At 36.5% G+C, this 20556-nt stretch overlaps 1 protein-coding gene across 30 annotated transcripts in view; it reads left to right on the top strand.

Moving 5' to 3' along the window:
• The first annotated feature begins 12666 nt into the window (after positions 1-12666).
• MAP2 (microtubule associated protein 2) overlaps positions 12667-20556 on the top strand; it is a 74471-nt gene continuing 66581 nt past the window's right edge. For all 30 annotated transcript variants that reach the window (XM_060105894.1, XM_060105892.1, XM_060105881.1 and 27 more), the window contains exon 1: positions 12667-12928. In XM_060105894.1, the coding sequence (XP_059961877.1) occupies positions 12667-12928 (262 nt within the window). The remainder of the gene's footprint in view (positions 12929-20556) is intronic.

Genomic DNA, 20556 nt, shown 5'->3' with positions numbered 1-20556 from the left:
GATTCTAGAAAGCACAATAAATAAATTGATAATTGATGACAATCTGAAAGTTAAATGAAGGCTCAATACATGCTTTGTTAAAGCAATTTATAAATAGTGCCTCTTAAGGAAAAGTCCAGTTCTTCAGTCTGTTCAGGCTCTCTTTTTCTCAGCATTCTCCATTTTCTTGCTTCAGTGTCTCATCAGATGAATCCAGATCTGACCGGGCTCATGTGTCTCTGTAACCCACTATCACATTTCAAATAACAGCAAGATAAAATTTTAAAAGTGGTGTCTAAAAGAACCTCATGAGACTCACACTGAACAAAAACAAACCAAAAAAAAAAAAAAATTCCACCTTACAGTGTTCATCAAAAATCAAGCAAAATATTCCCTAACACTGTGTAGTTTAATGAAAGAGCACTCTTCAGAACATGGTATGTGACTGAACTTAAGAAATCTGAACTTGAGTTACAAACTGACCTCAAGAAAATAATAAAGTAAATGCCTGTCAAAATAGTATAAAACATGATACTTCTCACAACAAACAGATTGGTAGTAAGGTTTGTAAATAGGTAGATGATAGATAGGTAGATAGATGGATAGGTAAAATAGAGAAACTTTAATTTATAAGCAGTCTGGTAAAAGACAGGTTTTATTTTAATTAATTAAGTTTTTGAACATGGAATCTAGCCTCTCATTTCAATCCTGATCTCATCACCAAGTTCAGTTCTATGTGCTCCTTTTCTAAAGTAGCTTTCTCATAAGAGTTGCTTCCATATTTAATCATGCATCCTTCCAATTCACTTTTAATACCACTGCTGGATCAATCATTCTAAAAAATAAACTTGATTATGTCACATCTTTTGTGGGTGCCCTCTGGCCTTCAGGAGAGTCTAAGTATGGCTCACTATACCCCTTTATGATTCCACCCTTGCCTGCCTGTCAGCCTCCTTTCCCCATGTCCCACTTCACTTCTGGACCACAGGGAACAATCCTGTGCTCTACACATGTTCCTCATTCATTTGTGTAGTAAACATGTGTTGTTGAGCTTACTCTGTGCGACACACTGTACTAGATGCAGGTGATGCAGATATGAAACCCTCCCCCTCCAAGAGCTCACAGCTTCTTGAGGAAGACAGAATAGGGAGGAACATCCAACACAGAGTGAAAACTGGAGTTAAGGATGCCAAAATAGTGCTCATTATGGTATCTTCCTGGAAGGTGTTGCCTAGCCCAAGTCAAAAATAGCATAGGATGTGGTCACCCAGACTCTTTCTTCCTAGAAAGCTTCCCCTCCTTTCTTTGGCTAACTCCTACTTGTCCTTTAAATTCAACTCGATGTTACCTCCTCCGGAAAGTATTGACTTCCCAGTGTGGTAAGAACTGCCTGTGTGCCTCCACAATTTCCTGTCCTTATCTGCGTCACAGCATGGACCACATGACTTTCTGTTGTTGGTTTGTCTGTGAGCTCCTTCAGCATAAGTGCTATACATTTTTTCTTGTATCCCCAGTGCATTCCCTATGATACATAGAGCCTTTCCATTAATGTTTGGGAGACATTTCTCAAACAATTAATTGGTTAATGAATTAAGATTTGTAACCTCAGTTGGAAGGCATTTTAGAAGTCGTATAGGCCAACATCTCCTTGATTCTATAACGTTCATGACAGGATGGGCATTCAACTTGTGCTTGAACACATCCACTGACAAGGAGTGCATTAAGTTCAAAGAAGTGCAGAAAACAAATGCGGCAACTGATTATCCTAGAAGTCCATATACACTTACTATATTTAGAACAAGATTTTAATCTGAACATGTTCAGAGGCAGAGCTTCAGTCGCATGGCTTGTGTTTGTGAAAGAGGAATTGTTCATCAAAAGATAAAGGGACTGAGCAGATCAGATAAAGTGGCAGAAAAGAGCACAAGTGGCATCTTGTTTATAACTTCCCAGGGCTTCATCCTTTCTTGTCTTAAATAGCTAAAAGCAGATCCTATTCATGGAAAACCATAAAGTATTTAGTTTTTAAATCCTTCACTTCCAACTCTCCATCCTTTTTTTTTCTTTTCATAACTCCTATTTTCTTCTCCAACTTTTCACATTTTTTTGTTTGTCTTTAATTCTAGCATCTTATTTTGTGATATATAGCACAGTCTCCAAGTTTAACTGGGTCATGACCCTGCTCCCACCTCCTGTAAAGAAATATCTGAAGCATCTTGTCCTCAAGCACTGATTGCTGTTTTTACGTTGTAGCCCCTTTAACACCCAACCAGTTCCCTATAAGGTGGTTCTCAGGTGTCTGGAACTAAAGGATCTTCATTTGATGGTGGTGCCAGTAAATACTTAGGACATACTTTTTTGTTTGGAAAACCTGTAATTCTATAGAATAGGCCTTAGCTTTGTACCCAAAGGAGATTTATTTTTACAGTGCTTTATTATGTGACACTGGACAAAGTCTGACAAATCTGGAATCAGATTTCAAACTGGAAAAAGTTTAAAACAAAAGTATTAATTGTCAAAATCCAAATTACAATTTCCCTCCTACACTTTTTATCCTTTTTATTTATGCTTAAATAAAATTGTATTAAAATTACTATGAATTTCTCTTTATATGGTAAAAGAAAAGTATTGATGTAAGGGTCAAAATTTAGCCATTCAATAGTTCCCTTGCTTATGAAACACACTCAGGTTTTGTTCATGTCTAAGTCTGTACACCTAGTAAATGGGAGAACCAGTATTCAACCCTAATTTTCTTGTTAGAAATCTATTACTTATTACACTATATCTCCAGGTCCTTAGTGAAATATCATCAGTAGAGACTAAAGCTTTAGAGCATTTAAATATTATTTATTTCTGGTATGTATACTGTATTTATTAGTTCTCTTATATAATATGAAAAAGGGCCAGAAATAATATACAACTGTGAAGTACAGGTTGTATGCCATGGTCACATAAAGCTCCTTACCCAGTTTAATATGATAAACTGTTATCAGTGGAATGGGTGCATGAAGTTAGTGTCCTCATCTGGACTGGATTCTCCTAGTTCCTACCCCATTCCACCAACTCCTTGGTGAAAGAGCAAGCAATGGAATGGATATTAGTAGATTTGGCTTCTCATTCCAGGTCTCCCTGGAAGTGTCTAACTTTGTCAAATAGTTTACTCTGTCTGGCCTCAGTTTTTCAATATGTGGCAAACCATACATTGAATCCTATTGCTAAAAATGTTCAAATAAAAGCCACAAAATAATAACAAATAATAGGTAACATTTGTTGAGCACTTCCAACTTGCCTGGAATTATGCTTTATTTGTATTGCCTTATCTAATTCTATCAATAACATAGCATTGGCTTGTTGTAGACTCTGTGTCCATTATCATCAGAAATAATGATGCACTCAACAACTCTCTTGATGTGAATTGTTTATTAGTCATGGTGTGTGGTGAAGAATGAATCATCCTTATCGGTATTTTACAATCAGCCTGAAAAGAGCAGAAAAGACATGAAACAAATACCTGGATTTTCAAATTTCATGTCATCAAGAACTTTTCCTCAGTTTTGTATAGAGACAAAGAGAAAATACGTAGGGCTGTAATTTGTTAGTCAACAGCTATTTAAGCTTAGAACTCCTCAGCATTTGTTAGGAAAGATACAGATTCTGCATAAATTTCTTATATTGTTAGGGACCAAAACAAAAGTTTCTGTTTTGTAGTACTGATATGGATAGTTAGTAGTATAAAGCATAATTGAGCCTACATGGAAAAGGGAAACAATATTCATATGCTTAATTGTATTATATAACTTGTTGTTGTATTCTTTTGTTCATCCTTGGATATGTATCAGTACAAAATTAGGATCCCAGTGTTTTTATTGAACTGGCACATTACATGGTGACAGGGCAGAGCATATCACAGAAAACATTCTAGAATTGCTAATGCCAAGTGCATTATAAAAATGGAGACATGCTTATCTAGCACACAGTGTATTTTTCCTTTAGATTTTCCAAGCTTTCATTGTTTCTCCTTTTGCCAATTTTTGAGACTATTTAATGTTGCCTGGTAATAACTATAATCAGTGACTCTTTCTGTGTTTTGTGATCTTTCTAATGTTGTAATCCAAAGAAAAACAGTGAGGTTTGTGGTTTTATGGGAATCCCAAGAGAAAAAAGTTCTTCTTGACTAAATGATATTTTCGGCACACATCTCAACTATCTAGATATTAAATCCTTCAGTTACTCCTTTGAGGGCTTTGCTAGTTCAGAATATCACATATTCACACCATGCCTATTACCCCACATCCATCTCCAAAGTGATCTAACAGATAAAGAAGATTATAACTAGATTTGAGGTATTTTAGGCAAAGTGTATTTTTGTCCTAAACCGTTAACAAGTGCCAAGAAGTATCTGAAATAAATATTCTAAAGACATCTTGAATATGATGTTAAACTGACCAAGAACTAGTCACTGTTTTCACAGTGTGCAGTAGGTTTTTTACCACAGAAAATGGGTAACTTTAAACATTCTTCTGAGACATTTCTGCTTCCCTCAAGTAGGATTAGACACAACAAAGAACTGGCGTGTTCCCAGGAAGCTGACTGAAAGCAGTGATTGGACTCCATCTCATCATCATAAATGTCCTGGACTAAAGCAATGAAAGATTCAGCTTCTATTTTTGAGAATGACTGCCTGACCTATCAAGATAATTGCCTTAACCCCTTACTCCAGTTATTCTACAGGGATATTTCGTGTGTGCATTTCTATCACTCCCCATTCTTTCCTGAGGTCCTGTGCAGCAGGCTTGCCTGAAAGCACCAATCTTCAAACTTCAGTGTTTCAGAGTCATCTGTTAAACCTGTTAAAATACCAATTTCCAAGCCCTATACCCAGAAATTCTCATTTATTGGATGGATGCTGGAGGTGATTGGCTGAAGACACTTTAAGTTACATTGGAATAGATCCCCAAAGAGTGTTTTAGTTTCATGTTTTAAAGCCTTTTTCTGAGAGGGATGAAACTGTTTATCTTAAAGATATTTCTAAACCTGTATGTTGCATGGTCACTATTATGTATGCTAGGTCATATTCAGGTCTGGAAGTTTGTTCTACTAAGCATTATTTTTCATACACTCTCAGTGGAGTTAGAACTTGAGTCTCACTTCTTCTGCCATGCCTGAAAATTAGGTTTCAAAACCATTCTTCTCTCACTGATTGAGCTAATGTTGGCCAAATAGCTATAGCTGACAGAACCTTTTTCCCTGTGTTTATCTGGATGTATTAATTAATTCAATATTCAACAAATGTTTGAAGCCCAGCTTATGACTAAGCTTTGGCCCTTTGGTAGGTTTGAATATTACTGTCATGGTTTGCTTGTGTGCATCTTACTTTTACATAATCCTTTTCATACTTTGAAGGAAAAATATGAAAAGCTCCAACTAAGTAGGCAGAAAATTAGAGAATGGTTTCTTTTTTAGTAAAAATGTATCTCTGATTTGCATTCTTAGTCCTGGATTTCCTCTGAGAAATGAAATTCATTGGTAGCTCAGACAGCAGAGCTGTCAGGGACATTTTCTTCTGAGTGTTTCTGTTTAGTTCTTATTTCTTCTCTTTACAGTGGAGGAAATGTGACAGATGTACCTTATTTTATTTTATTTCTTTGTATCTGCAAGCCCTTGGGACATATATGCTCAGGAACTACTGTTTGCTTCACTTAAATAAATACATTCACCACTTGCTTTAAAGAACAAAAAATACAGGAACTATCAAAGCATGTCAAATTTGTTTTAATGTACAATATGCAGGCAGTTCAATGATAGATCAAGGTCCAGATGAAAATGCTTCTCTTTTTAAACTAGGCTTTAAACACATTAAGTTTTAATGTACACATATGGTTTTGTAACCTTTAGGGAGAACCAACAAAACTGTATTATTTGGCCACCTTCAAAATAATAAATACTTTGTCATTCTAAAGTTATCATTCACTTATTAGCAACATTTGCTTGGATGGTAATTAAAAGAGTATTCTAGGGAAAATGAATAAAGGAGAGATACTTTTTTAAAAAGCCATGTAATGTTATTTTTTCTAAGAAATTATATTTTCATTAGAATTTAACTTATAACCTGTCTGAAAGATCTAGAATATTAAGTGAAGTTTTATAAAACATGTTGTATGAAAAAGATTGATGTCTGTTTTGTATTTTATTCACTTTATATACATGAAGGATAATATCAGAGCTATTGTGTGCTAAATAATATTATGTAATTTGCTCAAAAGAATGATACCCTAAAATAAAATGTCAGAAGGCAACAGATACAGTTATTATTTATTTATAATATATATCCTGCCTGACTTAAGGAAAGATTTGATAAGTTTTACAATTAAATTATATATAAATTATATTTATATATAATTTATTTCTATAAACAAACACAGTAACGAAGACTTAGAATGAGGTAAATACTGCAGTTAAGCATTAAAAGAGTTCCTGATAATTAAGGGGAAATGTGGGAACAGATATATTACCTGACTAAGAAATATCAGAAATCAGCAAAATATACATTATCTCATCTTATTTCTAAATTCTAATATAAATTAACTTATTGGATGTATCCTTATGCAACGAACAATCATATCACAAAAGACTATTTTCAAGAGTGATTTTACAGATTTGGAGGCAGACTTTTAGGTTGCTTGTGAGCAAATCCAAATTTTTTCTTATACACACAAAAATATGAATTTATTTAAGTATCTGGACAGGTACTCAAGTAAAGTCTCAGAGTTTTGAAACATAGAACATTATAGTCTTAGGCCTGGAAAATTTTTAAAGCAGATGCATTTAAATACAAGTGATTCTCAATATAGTAGAAATCTAATTATGGACGTTGTAGTCAATATTCTAGAAATCTAAGTAATAGCAGTACTGACTGACAGACCTACCCATAAGCTACAAAATGGGTCTCCAAGAACCTACATTAATTATCATATAAGATAAACATTTTCTATTAAGTAATTGAAAATTAGAATATGTCTATCCCAAACCATGAATTGAGTTTTGCCATCATAGCCTTGTTTGATGTTGAGCTGGATATTTCCTTTTTTTTTTCTGTTGTTTCTTTTGCTCTTTGTTGTTGTTTCTTCCACTCTTTTATTTGCTTTTTCTCTCTCTCTCAGTATTTCTTAATTAGAATTATCTAAGGGCCTTGGCTAAGGCTCCTGATCCATAGAAATAAAAACCTTCTAATCAATGTGTGGGAAGGTACTTATTTTTTACTCTGCAACATTAAACATGTATGCATTAAATCTACCTAAAAACAAAACTGATGAATTTTACATATATTAAATAGACAAGAAATTAGTTTGTATACCATTTCAACTTAGAAATTACTCTGTAGAAAGACTGTTTTCATTCAGGTTATAGCAGTTTTATTATGATACAAGAGGATACAGGTTGAATCTTCAGCAAGTTAGAAATCTGATCAATGCCATGTCATAATGTCTGGCTCATGTCATTGTAATCAAAGGATAATGACAGGTTGCCAAACACTAAAGAATCTTACATTTTTTCATAATTATCCATCAGTGATATGAATCAGAGTGTAGCCATGATCAGTAGGTTCAACAGCTGGTGTGAAAAAAACCTGCATGCTCTTACCAAGGAGCAGTAGATGGAGAGAGCCAGTTCTAAGGCTTATTAAGGGAAAAACTGGAAGAACTGAAATTTTAGAAGCTGGGATTTTGATGAAAGAAGAAATGTCTGTCCTTAGAGAACTTTCAAATATCAAAAGGAAATTGTTTAATATCAAATGGTGGCAAAGATTGAAGCTCACCACTCAAGTCTATAACTAACGTTTGTTGTGTCACAAGACCTTCTCTTAGCTTTTCTTTCCAACTGTATATCTTAATTGGGAAGAAGACTGGGGCCCTGTTTTATGTAGCATAATAGCCATGACATGATAGAGTCAAGTGAAATATCTCATTCTCAAATCAAATAAATAGAAATTTGAACTTCTTGGATTTCTTTTTAAAAATCCATATTACAGGTATCTGTATCCTCATTCATGCTGGCATTTGTGTTTAGCCCTAACAGCTAAGATTCCATTGCAACTTATTATGAATTGTAGGTCAATGTCTTGGACTTAGTACCTTTTTTTAAAAACTCAGGAATTTCCTTGCTCACATTATCAAGCTAGGCTTTTGGGAAGGAGAAGAGTGTAGGTAGCTTCTCAGCTTGCTTTATCCATCCAGAAGATTGTATGGCAGATGCCCAGCTGTCCAGCAGTTAGGAGCAAAGAGGATATGTGATCTTTTGCAATATGGACAGAGGAGTCTTTTCCATTACACAGTAGGAATGGAATGCTACAATTCCTGGTACCTCACAAGTTTTCTTTAATAGAGTTGGAGAGAATTTGCCTTTATCTCAGTTTTCTTATCTTCTTTAATTCCACAAGCACAATTTTCAGAGAGATTCAGGTAAAAGTAATATTATACATCAGGAAGAAGAAATTAAAGGAAGCTGTGATCACTTTTAACTATGTTTTAACACCATTTTGAAGAGTAGAGATAATCTGTGACCCCAAAACATTGATTGGGAGTTTAAGTGAAATTTACCATGAATGAGTGGTATTTTAATAATACCATGTTGTGATTTTAAGTGAGAGAAGCTAAATAGTGTCTCCTCTGTTTCCAGCTGCTTCTCAGTAAAACCTAAGGAAATCTTTCCAAATCATATTTTCTGTCAAAGTAGTCTTGTCAGCAGTCCAGTTCTAGCTTGAAATCTCCTAAAATGATTGTCACTTAATAGAGAGTTAAACTATATACATTTCAAAAGTCCAACAAATTAGAAAGTGATATCTGACTGATCTGTATACATTTTAAGGAGTATTATCTGAGTAGTCTTATCAGGAAGCCAGATGATACATTTTAGATAATAAATTCACTTTATTTGTGCCTCTGATAGTAAGTGAAATCAGTGTAGCCAGCCTGCCCTTTCTTCTTCCAACATTAGTTTTTATTGATTACTTAAAAAGAAAGAATTAAAAACTCTAAAGTATTAAACACTAAGGAATTCACTTTTTGAATGCCTGGTCTCTTGAAAACAAATTATCAAATTATTATTAACTTTTTTTTTTTTTTTTTGCGGTATGCGGGCCTCTCACTGTTGAGGCCTCTCCCGTTGCGGAGCACAGGCTCCGGACGTGCAGGCTCAGCGGCCATGGCTCACGGGCCCAGCTGCTCCACAGCATGTGGGACCTTCCCAGACCGGGGCACGAACCCGTGTCCCTTGCATCGGCAGGCAGACTCTCAACCACTGCGCCACCTGGGAAGCCCTATCATAACATTTTTAAATGGATGATTACCAAGTAACACACTGCTCATTTTCATGTTGGATTTTTAGGTTCAAAATGAAGATTTTTAGTCATTGAAAAATCTTTTCCAGGTAGCCCTAGGGGAAGAATTGCCAATTTTAGCTGGGAGTTATGGGTGCTCATATTATTTTATTTCCTTTGAATATCTATGGCTAGAATGCCCAGAGTTAAACATGGGCTAAAGTGCAAACCTAAGTACTTTCCAAATCCTTTTGGAGATGTTAATAAACATGGCATCAGATGAAGGTTCTATAGCCAATTGCTTGAGATGCTTTGCACACCACTTGCCTTCCCTGAGATTCCCATGTGCAGTAGAATAGCAAAAGCTCTCAGAAAGCTTGTGTTATACATGCCCATGTAACTCAGCATCTCTCAAGCTTATTTGAGCACTTTACTGCTGATGATCTTCCTCCCCAAAGCACATAATCAAAGACTATTCATGAAAAAATATCAGACAAATTTCAGTAGAGGGGCATCTATAATTTACCTGACCAGTATTTCTCAAGGTCATCAAAAACAAGAGAAGTCTGAGAACTTCTCACAGCCAAGAAGAACCTGAAGAGACAGGAAAACTAAATGTAATGTAAAATCCTGGATGGGGGTTCTAGAAGCAAAAGAGGACATTAGGAAAAAACTAAGATAATCTAAATAAACTATGGACTTTAGTTAATAATAATGCATCAGTATTGTTTCATTAATTATAACAAATGTATTCATACTAATGTAAGATATTAATAACAGAGAATTGCGTGCAGGGGATACATAGGAAATCTCTGTACTGTCTGCTCAATTTTTCTGTAAATCTAAAACTGTTCTAAAAATATAAAATTTTTTAAAAACAGTATTAGCCAGGCATGTGCTTTTTTTGTGGAAAACTCTTTCTATTTACAGGTGTTCACTCTGCACAAAAATTATTTTGGACCGTATAAGAATATGGAAATTTTATTTAAGCTGTTCTGGTAAAGGAAAAGTAAAGAAATCAAGGCATGTAAAGATAAGGATGCTGGGCTTCCCTGGTGGCGCAGTGGTTGAGAGTCCGCCTGCTTATGCAGGGGACACGGGTTCGTGCCCCAGACCGGGAAGATCCCACATGCCGCGGAGCGGCTGGGCCCGTGAGCCATGGCCGCTGAGCCTGCGCGTCCAGAGCCTGTGCTCCGCAACGGGAGAGGCCACAACAGTGAGAGGCCCGGGTACCGCAAAAAAAAAAAAAAAAGAAAAAGAAAAAGAAAAAGATAAGGGTGCTGAGCCAACAGCCTCGCTAGCAATAAAATATTATGATCAAAGTCACGCTTTGAATGTAAATAATTTATTCAGCCCATTAGATATATGAAGATGCCGAAACAAGATTATGTTTCTCAGAAGAAACATAATCTTCAGACTCCCAATTTAGGTCCTTTGATAGTTGACTAGAAGACAATGGCAGAGTGGAGTCTAGAACTGTCTTTATAAAAGATGTAGCTGAGTTTTCAGGTGTACATATGGAGCAGTTAGTTCTGAGGACACACTCCTCCCATCAGGTTCTCATGTCCCAGATACTTGCCGTGTCTGTCTTGGAACGTTCATTCAGTTCTCTGTGATATCTGGGAGCAGATTTGCAAGTAACCCTTTATTATTGGACTTAGCAAGTTTTCAGGCTCTTCTTCCTATGCCAGCAATTCCAGAAAAACTACTGAAAATATTTTATATGTAATGACTGGTGGTATGATGACTGTTAGTATAATTATAATAATAATAACAAAGGTAGTAACTACTATTTATTGAGCTTGCCAGGGACTTGTGCTGAGTCCTTTATTTTATTCTGTTTAAACTTCGCAACAAACCAATAAACTAGGCAGCCTTGTCCTCATTTTATATATGAGGAAACTCTTCCGTGCATACAGTTCTTTGTACATCATCAGGGCTGTGCGGATGCTCTTTGGTTTATTCACAAGCCCCTCAATCAATGTTTTAGAAGTTAAACTTCTTATCTTCTATTTAAATATGCTCATAGAGACAATAAACAGAATCCTTATGGGAAACAATTGCTGGGGTTAGGGGCGTGTTATTATCAAATTAGTTTAAATGAGTTGATTCATCTAGTTCTTCCTGGTATGAACAGAAAATTAGAATAGGGACCTGAGAATAGATTGAAATTCAGTAAAAAACAGACAGATCCTTACTAGGAATCTGATAGGAAGCTTACTTTCTTTACAGCTTAATTTATTTTTGATGTCTCTAAACAGAGCTTGGTAGCCAAAAGTAGATTTGTTTTAATACAGTTTTTGTTTCCTTGTTTCGAGGGTTTTGCTTGAGTTACTGTTTTTGAAAGAAAGGAAAGTGTTCTTAGTTTCCATCAGAGACTCTCATTGTTTGTGTCATCATGAGTGTGGGGACAATAGACCATCAACAAAGCTACATTGCCGGCAACAGCTTTTCAAAACTGAGTGATTTATCACCTCTCATCAACTACATCTCTAAATTTAGTGGCATCGGCATATAAGTAAAGGCTGTGCAGTATCTGCCATTTGCTTAACACGTACAGAACACCTACTCCACGACTTATTCAAACTTTACTATAATTTACAGCCACCTAGTATATGTTAGTGATTTAACTTAATTGACTTAATTGTGAAATAAAACTGTAAGTTATGACATAGGCCTGATATTATAATTTTTATTCTCTATGTAAGATTTATACTGAGAAAATTTCATTCCCTTGTAATCTATACATAGGGCTTAGAAAAGTTTGCTGAAAAATTGTCAAAACTATCTTTCTCTTAATACACAGTATCCAGAAGAACATATCTACCTGGTTTGAATTGATCATCTTTGAAACTGAAAGGGCTAATATATTGGCCGTTGTCTTTTCTAGGTTTCACAGAGAGTTGTGGTTTAAAAGAGTATTTGGGATAATTTGCCATAATCCAGCATTTCCCCTCAGCCATTATTTTCCCCACTCTTTTCTATCCAGTTTTGTCACCCTACAGATTTTCCCTATACTAAAGAATTCCTTTACTGTACAATGTCACATGTCAATGAAAGTTAGCTCAAGTATGTCCTTAAATGCCAAGCACTGGTTTAAAAAAAACAAAGAGGATATGTAAACTGATGGTGATCTTATATTAAAAGAATAGATATTCCAGAAAAGATCTGTAAAAACCAAGGTGTTAACAATAGCTACCTCTTGATATTAAAAGTGGGTTGTCGAATATGTTTTTTGACCATAGCTAACTAGTGAGCTTGCTATAAATTTTCCCTATCTTAGTACTACTAATATCTGATAAGCTTTCTCCAAAGTCATGGCTGCCGTTTTTCCTCTTCCAATCACAGGAGAAGTCACAGGACGTTGAAGAATGGCAGATGATCGGAAAGATGAAGCAAAGGCGCCTCACTGGACCTCAGCTCAACTAACAGAGGCATCCGCCCACCCACATCCACCTGAGATCAAGGATCAAGGTGGGGCAGGGGAAGGACTTGTCAGAAGCGCCAATGGATTCCCATACAGGGAGGATGAAGAGGGTGCCTTTGGAGAACATGGGTCACAGGACACCTACTCAAATACCAAAGAGAATGGGATCAATGGAGAGCTGACCTCAGCTGACAGAGAAACAGCAGGTAACTAACGGCTCTTCTGTCACCAGGGCTTGCTTTGTGCTTTGAAGTCTGTTTAGGCTGAAAGTGAATTAATTTACAGCACTGATCTTCTTTCACTAGTGCTAGGACTGAAATTCCAGTCGGTCAGGGGAAATGGACACCAAAAGGAGAGAAAAATCATGGGAACTAGCCTGACATTTCCCCCAAATTAGTTGTATGCTCAATCTCATCTCCCTATTTAGTTTTTACCACTTTAATTTTAGTAGACAAATGGCTTGATATATGCATGTTTTGCTAGTAACTGTCAGCACTGTAACTTACTGAAAGAAAACTTCACGAATAGTTTCTTATTGATACTCTTGAATGATACTGGACTTAAATCGATTAATTGATAAGAAGCATATTTACTTTTTAGGGCAGAAAGGAATGTAGAGTCTATCTCCCAGCCTTTAAAAAATAAAAGAGAAAAAGCAAAGAAAACAAACACACACATACATACACAGGAACCATTTAATACTTCCTCAGATAGCTTTTTAAGAACTAATATACAGATGCTTAAAGGAGAACATAATGTAATTTAATCTTAAGTACTTCCTTTCAAAGTGTAATTTCTACCAATAGTCCTCTTTACTGTTGATGATATTGTCATTAATGGCTTAGAGAAACACTAGCCTGCCCTATAATATTCTACACCATTATTTCCCTTTTTTCCATAATTCAGAATTTAATGCATTTGAACACAGCAACTTGCTGACATGCTACTCCAAAGAGAGTAAGTAAACTACTAGTTAGAAAGGCTATACCGCCTTCAAAATCATCCCTTACTTATTCAAAGATTGGTTTTCTATACTCAATTAGTTAACAACATGTGCACTGTACGCTCAGTTCAAAAAATATATTTAAATTTTAATGGGCAAGTATGAAAGGCATTTCAAATATACTATGATTTTTTTTTAAAATCCACTCATTCAACAAACTACTATTGGGCATTTTCTATGTACAAGCTGTGCCAGGGTGTGTGCAAGGAATGGACTCTGAACTTCACAGAGCGGATGATCTAGTAGCAGACATTAGACATGTGCGTACAATTAATTCAGATACAGAGCACAGCGTGTTAAGTATCAAATAAGCAGTATAGGAGGACAAAGCTAAAGAGGGATTGTTTCCAAACAAAATTCCCAAGTTGTGCACAGAAGCATCTTGAGGTGCCACAGCAAAGGCACAAGAGTATGGCAGAGTGTTCAAAATACTCAGAAGGAACACTGTGATACTCAATAGCTTTCAAATACTACATGAACTATTAGTTCAAGATAGTTCCATTTCAGTACTAGATCACACCACATTCCTTTTCAAGATGCCCTGTCTTTGTGAAGCTGCATGTTGGCAGTTGCTGTGTAAAAAACAAATACCCTGCAGAGATGTATGTGGAATGGAAAAAGAGGGTGGCAGTGTCCAATCTAATTCAAAGATTTGAAAAGCTGTGCAATGCCCTATAGGCACAAATGTCACATTAGGAAGAAATTGTGGTTAAGAATGAAATAAAAATATTATTTTTACTTTTCATGGTTACAAGGAGGATTGAAAGAGATAGTAGAGTATGTAAAATGAATGACTTAAGAAATAGTCTATTAATTACCATTATTGTTATTAGGATTATCAGTGGTGGTAGTTGTATCTATATGGACAACAGGGCACTCTGGGTCTAGGAATATTTTTCTACAGCTGAGTGTAATTCAACTTGAAGAGGGTGGGACTTGGGTGTCAGGAGCACTAACTGGGAAACTTTTGAAGGGACTGAGGCATCAAGAGTTGAGGACATGTTAGAACAAAATGGTTGTGGGAAGGAAAGAGATAACGTGAGACCAAGACTTTTCTCATCATAGTCCCCTGCAGCACTTGACATTATACCTCGAGGACTCAATAAATGTGTGTTGAGTGAGTGGTTGAATGAATGATGCAAAAAGAAGAAAGTCCTTTTCAAATTTATGGTGAAAACTATTGGAAAGTCTTATTTTGTCTCTTGAACTCTCCCTAGTTGACTCTCACTGACTATTATGGAGGCTTATTACATACTCAAGTAAAAAATCACTGTAGCATGCTTGGTCAAGCAGTAGAGAACCAACATCATTCACTATTTCATTTTTTCAATGGTCTTAATTATTTAAGAGCATCAGAAAAATCTATTTGCCAGGTCAGTGTGTCCTTGCCAGCTTCTTTGAGAAAATAATATAAATGAAAAAAAGACTAACAGATGTTTCTTTTTTTTTTTTTCTTTTTTTTGCGGTATGCGGGCCTCTCACTGTTGTGGCCTCTCCCGTTGCGGAGCACAGGCTCCGGATGCGCAGGCCCAGCGGCCATGGCTCACGGGCCCAGCCGCTCCGTGGCATATGGGATCCTCCCAGACCGGGGCACGAACCCGTATCCCCTGCATCGGCAGGCGGACTCTCAACCACTGCGCCACCAGGGAGGCCCCAGATGTTTCTTTAAATTGTGGGTTCAGGACCATCCAGAGACAAGTTTGAATTCAGCTTAATATATATCAAATAAATATTACATTACCTTTGGGAGACTAATTATGTAAGTTTTATATGTATATTCAAAGTGACAAAGGCTGTGTAAACAGTCTGCTCTAGGTTACCAGAGTGATGTTTCAGTCCAAATTATGATGTGATTTTAAATCAATGTCCCTCCAGAAAGAACAGGCCAAGTATTGAATCCATCAATTATCCACATGTGGAAAGCAGTAGGAGAGGAAAAAGTGTAAAATATTGTCTTCTCATACCTACAGAGGATTTCCCAGTGATAAGTTAATGTGCAATTAAATTTCTCTCCAAATTTTAGCTTAATAAAAGAATAAATTATATTATTGATGGTTTATATATAACTGTTTCACAAATCACAAACAAAAGTTATCCCCAGTAAAAAGAAATGTTCTCAAATCTTAGATATGTTCTTTAAAAATGCTATCTTCTGATGATGGAGACCATTGATACGAGCTGGCATTATATCAATAATTTGAGGTGATTATTTGGAAGAGGACCAGGCTATATATTAGCCCACTCTTTTATCATTCCATATAATGTATTGGTATATTGCAATTTCCCCTATAATGGATATTTCTCAGGACATTGTGAACATGAAACATTTCCCAGTGACATCTTCAGCTCTGTGCTATAGTGTCCAGACCATTCCTGGTTAAAGCCGAAGATCTTTCTTCTACTTTCCTTCTTTGCTGTAGTCTTCTCTTCATTCTTACAAATAAATCTTTTCCTCAACATTGTTTATTTTTATTTATCTCTATAAACAAGATCACATAACAAATGAATTGTAATCATCAGTTCTCCCTCCTTCTTCCTTCCTTTATCAGAGTGGGCTTACTTCACCCAAAGGTCTACCTCATTGTCTCTCATCTGCCCTTTTCAATGTGCACCTTCATTTCTGGGCCATAATAACTTTTAATTTTTAAAGGTGCAAGGCCATAGTCAGCTTATCTTTGATCTTATGCCCTGAGGTGGTGGGGGAGGCAGCAGGAGAGTAGGAGTTGCACAGGAAAAGCTGGAAGGAAATTGTACTTTACATTATATTTCTTTACAGCTTACCCTTCTAGATTTTTGTCTCTTTCCTTCCAATTTAAAGCTAATCCATAGAAAGGTAGATAGTATTAAATGCTCACCTATTACTTTAAGAATGTTTCTTACATTTGTTTTTTGACGTTTCCTTTTTAGAAGCCATGCCACAGAAGCCTAACAAAAGAAGTGAGAAAACATTGAGAATCAGGCCATTTAGTAAAGTTATTATTATTGATAAGTGAATAAAACATGTGACTAAAGCAGTCATTTTTAAATTGTTTTCCCTACATGAATAATAAGAGTAAAGTCTTGTAATAAACACTTCCTCTCTTTTCCACCTTATCTTCATTGAAGAAAGCAAGCAGAATGCATTTTGGTCCCTATAGAGTTTGAACTCTGAGTGAAAATTAGAAGCCTCATCTTTAAGCTTCTTATTCGTGGGTGGGGCCCAAACTCATATGAGAATTTATATCATGATAACATCAAGATAACTGGATGTTAGCTTGTAAGATGACCTTTCACACTCCTCTTTATGGGTTTAGCGACCCATCCAAGATCACATGGCTACAGCCAACATGCAGGTCTCCTGCTTTATAGACAAGTGCTCTTTCCACTGCCCCACGCAGCCTGATTCATAGCCACACGCCCAGCTGTGGCTGTTACCAGTCATAGCCAAAGAAGGCAATTCTTCTTCCATTGCAGAACGGTCATGTCCATGTACCTTGAAGCATGACAGAAAATGAGACCTTTATTCCCAGTTTTCAGCGTGAATGGAGAAAGAAAGGAGGCAATTCTGAGAAGTTTACAGATACCAAAACTTTGAAGTATTTAAAATCATGCTTTCGTGATTTTGACTGTTTTAAGGTACAGTGCTTTGAATACTAGTAAAAACACCAGTCACAGTATAAAGTGCCTTCGTGATCATCAAAAGCCAGCATCAGGTATCTCTTTGAGTAAATTTAAAGATTAAAGGGCATTCCTTCAGTAACTGCCCCTTGATTTCCCAGGGCTGCTGTGTTTCCCCAACATTTCCCTGGATTCTTTCCAGGTCTACTCCCTGTCAAGGCAGTGAGATCTGTAAAAGCTCTTCTGGGTTATCCATGGTCAGTTTTTCTAGAGCTTTCTAATGGAGATGCGCCTTCTAAAGCCTGGCCTGCCCTTTCACATCTGCACGACTGAAGCAGCCAAGTCATGAACATAGTCAGATATCTAAGTTTATTGTTGCTGAAATTATAAATTTAAGCTTGAAAATGCACAGTGGAGAAAAATGTTGTCATCACTCACAAGCAAAAATCTGAACATACCTTTAAACTTCTCTCTTTCCCTTTTCGATCTTGGAAAATTCAGCGTTTTCTTACCTCCCCATTCTCCCCTCCTCCATCCCCAGATTTGAGAGTTACTGGTAGGAGTCACCATCCCATTTAAATTGTGGCATATGGTATATAATATATATTAATGTAGGCAGAGCGAAATAGTACAGGACCATTTCTCCTGTGAAATGACTGAAGCCATCCGTACGACCCCCAAGGCAAATAAACAAGCTGGCCTAACAATACAAGAGGTTGCAGATTTTCCTTTCCTTGTTGTCATGCCAACCACTCATTGCTCTGGCTGCCATTTCCCTGAGCTCCACAGAGAGGAGTGTGCTGAGCAGTTATTTAGCATTCAGGGCGGATCTGCAGAAAAGCACACAGCCTCGCTGCAGAGTGTCTGGCCTGGCGGCGCCGATGGATGAGGACAGAGAATGGGGATCTTTTCAATGTTTTCCTTCGAAAGGTTAGGCATCGGGGGCTAGAAAGAGTGAGAAAGACAAGGACTGATAGAAAAGACATGAGGTTTGTATTTGTCACGTTTGCTTTGTCCTATGTGGTCTCTATACTATTTGAAGGCAAGTTTGGAGAATTGGCTTCAATCATATGTGACTTGTCTTGTTGGTAAATAGAAGGATCTGAACCTAACTGGGGGCTAGCTTGCGTGGACATTGTAATAAAGAACTGCCTCTCTTAATCTTGGTAAGGTATGAGCTTGTTTATAGCAGGTATTGCTAACTAGAGCTTATAATGTTTTACAAATTAGAAGAAAAGACAGGTACCAGATACAGTTGTTTATTTAAATGTGCAGTTAGAGGGTAGTTCTTCCTATAAAAAATTACCTTATATCTTTCTTTGCTCTTCAGCTGAAGTCTTAGAGTAGAATGTGATTGTCTTAAGCCGGTAATTATGTATCAAAATTTAAGGAAAACTTGGTTTCTCTAGACTCCTTTTAACTAACCCCAATGATGCAACAAATAAAACATGATTTTATTCCTTGGAATTTTAATTGCCTACAAACACTTCGAGTTGTGAAAAGCAAGGCTCGGTGTAACACAATATAATATGATATTTTAAAATTAAGATTAATTTGCATACACATTTACTCCCATGTATGGTCCTCCAGAAAATTCCTCCCATGCACTTGCAGAAATCATTCTCTTTTCTTTATTGTCTTGTTTTGTGTTAAATGTCAGAATCACAAGCAAAAAAAAACCTATTTTATCATTTTGTTTGGTCTACTGGCACTTTGAAAAATTGTGTTGACTTTGAATCTTAATCAATGCAACAGATTTGAGCTAAGAATAATTCAGAACTACTTGTAAAAATTATTGTCTCGCTTGTTTCTAGATGTAGATATAATTTAATACCATTGTAGTTTTTACTTGAGCCTTTCTCCTAATCCTGTATTTTTCAGACCTTATCAAATTTTCTCCTAATTTGCTGTCATGGTGGGTCATCATATTTTTCTTTTAATATATTCCAATTATTTGAGGTTTTTAAAATCTCCACTAAGAGAAGATCTCTAAGCAGTTCATAAAATCTTTTTTATTTGCCGTGAGTAGATGACACTAATCAGTCATGGAAACAAGTTTTCCTTGATTCATTTTTCAACCCTCTAAGCCCGTGTTTTGGTTAGGGTTATGCACAGCCTTTATCTGTCCCTTGTTCAATTTCTAAGCATTCTCTCCTCACAAAAGAGAAAAGAAAAAAAAAAAAGATGAGAAAAACTTTAATACTAATTTGGAACAAATAAATTTCCCTAATATCTGGGGAATATATTCATCATCAATCAATAATGTGTTTTTTGAAATGTATGATGTATATATAAATTGATTATATTGCTTGTATATACCTGAGAAAAATATCTGTCTCTGTATACCAAATACCCCCTTGAGGGTTGGCTTCAGGTTTGATTTTATTGCTGTTGGGAGGTTAGTAGGCCGGGGAGTACCTAACAGTCATCACACCTCCCTCTTTTCTCTCCGAGCTACTTGAGATGAACTGACTTTCTGCTTCAGTGTATCAAGCCCTCTTGCTCTCTCACACTTCACTGCACCTTAGCATGTTACGTAAAACACTGCTTTGACTGTCTGGGGAGCCTGGAAATTCATACCAGGAGCAGTGAACAGAACAACTGGTGCTGCATTGCAGACCTGGTAGTTTAAGCATGATCTGACTTGGCATCATGAGTCCCCGGGGGAAAAGGACACTGAACGCTCGCTGCCCTCTCACTGTGTTACTCGCCTCACAGGATGAGTCACTGTTCAACAACCATCCGAGAAAATACAGTTCTAAAACCAGCCAAGCTGATAAGCAGAGAAAGAAGAGAGCATATGTCCTAGGCTCTCATGGCAACTTTTAACAAATATGCAAATGGTAGGTGGTTATTAGAACACAGAAATGAGAGTTAAATATCCACTTTTACAGTTGATTTCAGCAAAACTCAAACTTCAGAAGATATTAGGCAAAATGGATACCAAGGGAGGAATCAAGGTTCAGAGAAAAATCATGTGTAATAGAGATGATTCAACCTCAGCAGCCTGAAAATTAGACTCAATATTTTCAGTCCAGAGTTTGTATTTGGAAACATAGGTCAAAGCGGTGCTGGGAGCTGAGCACCTCTGATTCTTGCATAAGTGACTCTAGCATGAATGGTCGGTCCTTTGATTGAACTAACAATCTTCTCTTTTGCAAGCAAAGATAATTTGCCCAAGCAATCTGTTATGGTTTCATTCGTGTGCAGCATCATGAAACAAGTGATGGAAAA

This window comes from Mesoplodon densirostris, chromosome 8 (genome assembly GCF_025265405.1).
Source record: "Mesoplodon densirostris isolate mMesDen1 chromosome 8, mMesDen1 primary haplotype, whole genome shotgun sequence".
NCBI classification, from domain to species: domain Eukaryota; kingdom Metazoa; phylum Chordata; class Mammalia; order Artiodactyla; family Ziphiidae; genus Mesoplodon; species Mesoplodon densirostris.
This window is presented reverse-complemented; position numbering and strand designations above follow the sequence as displayed.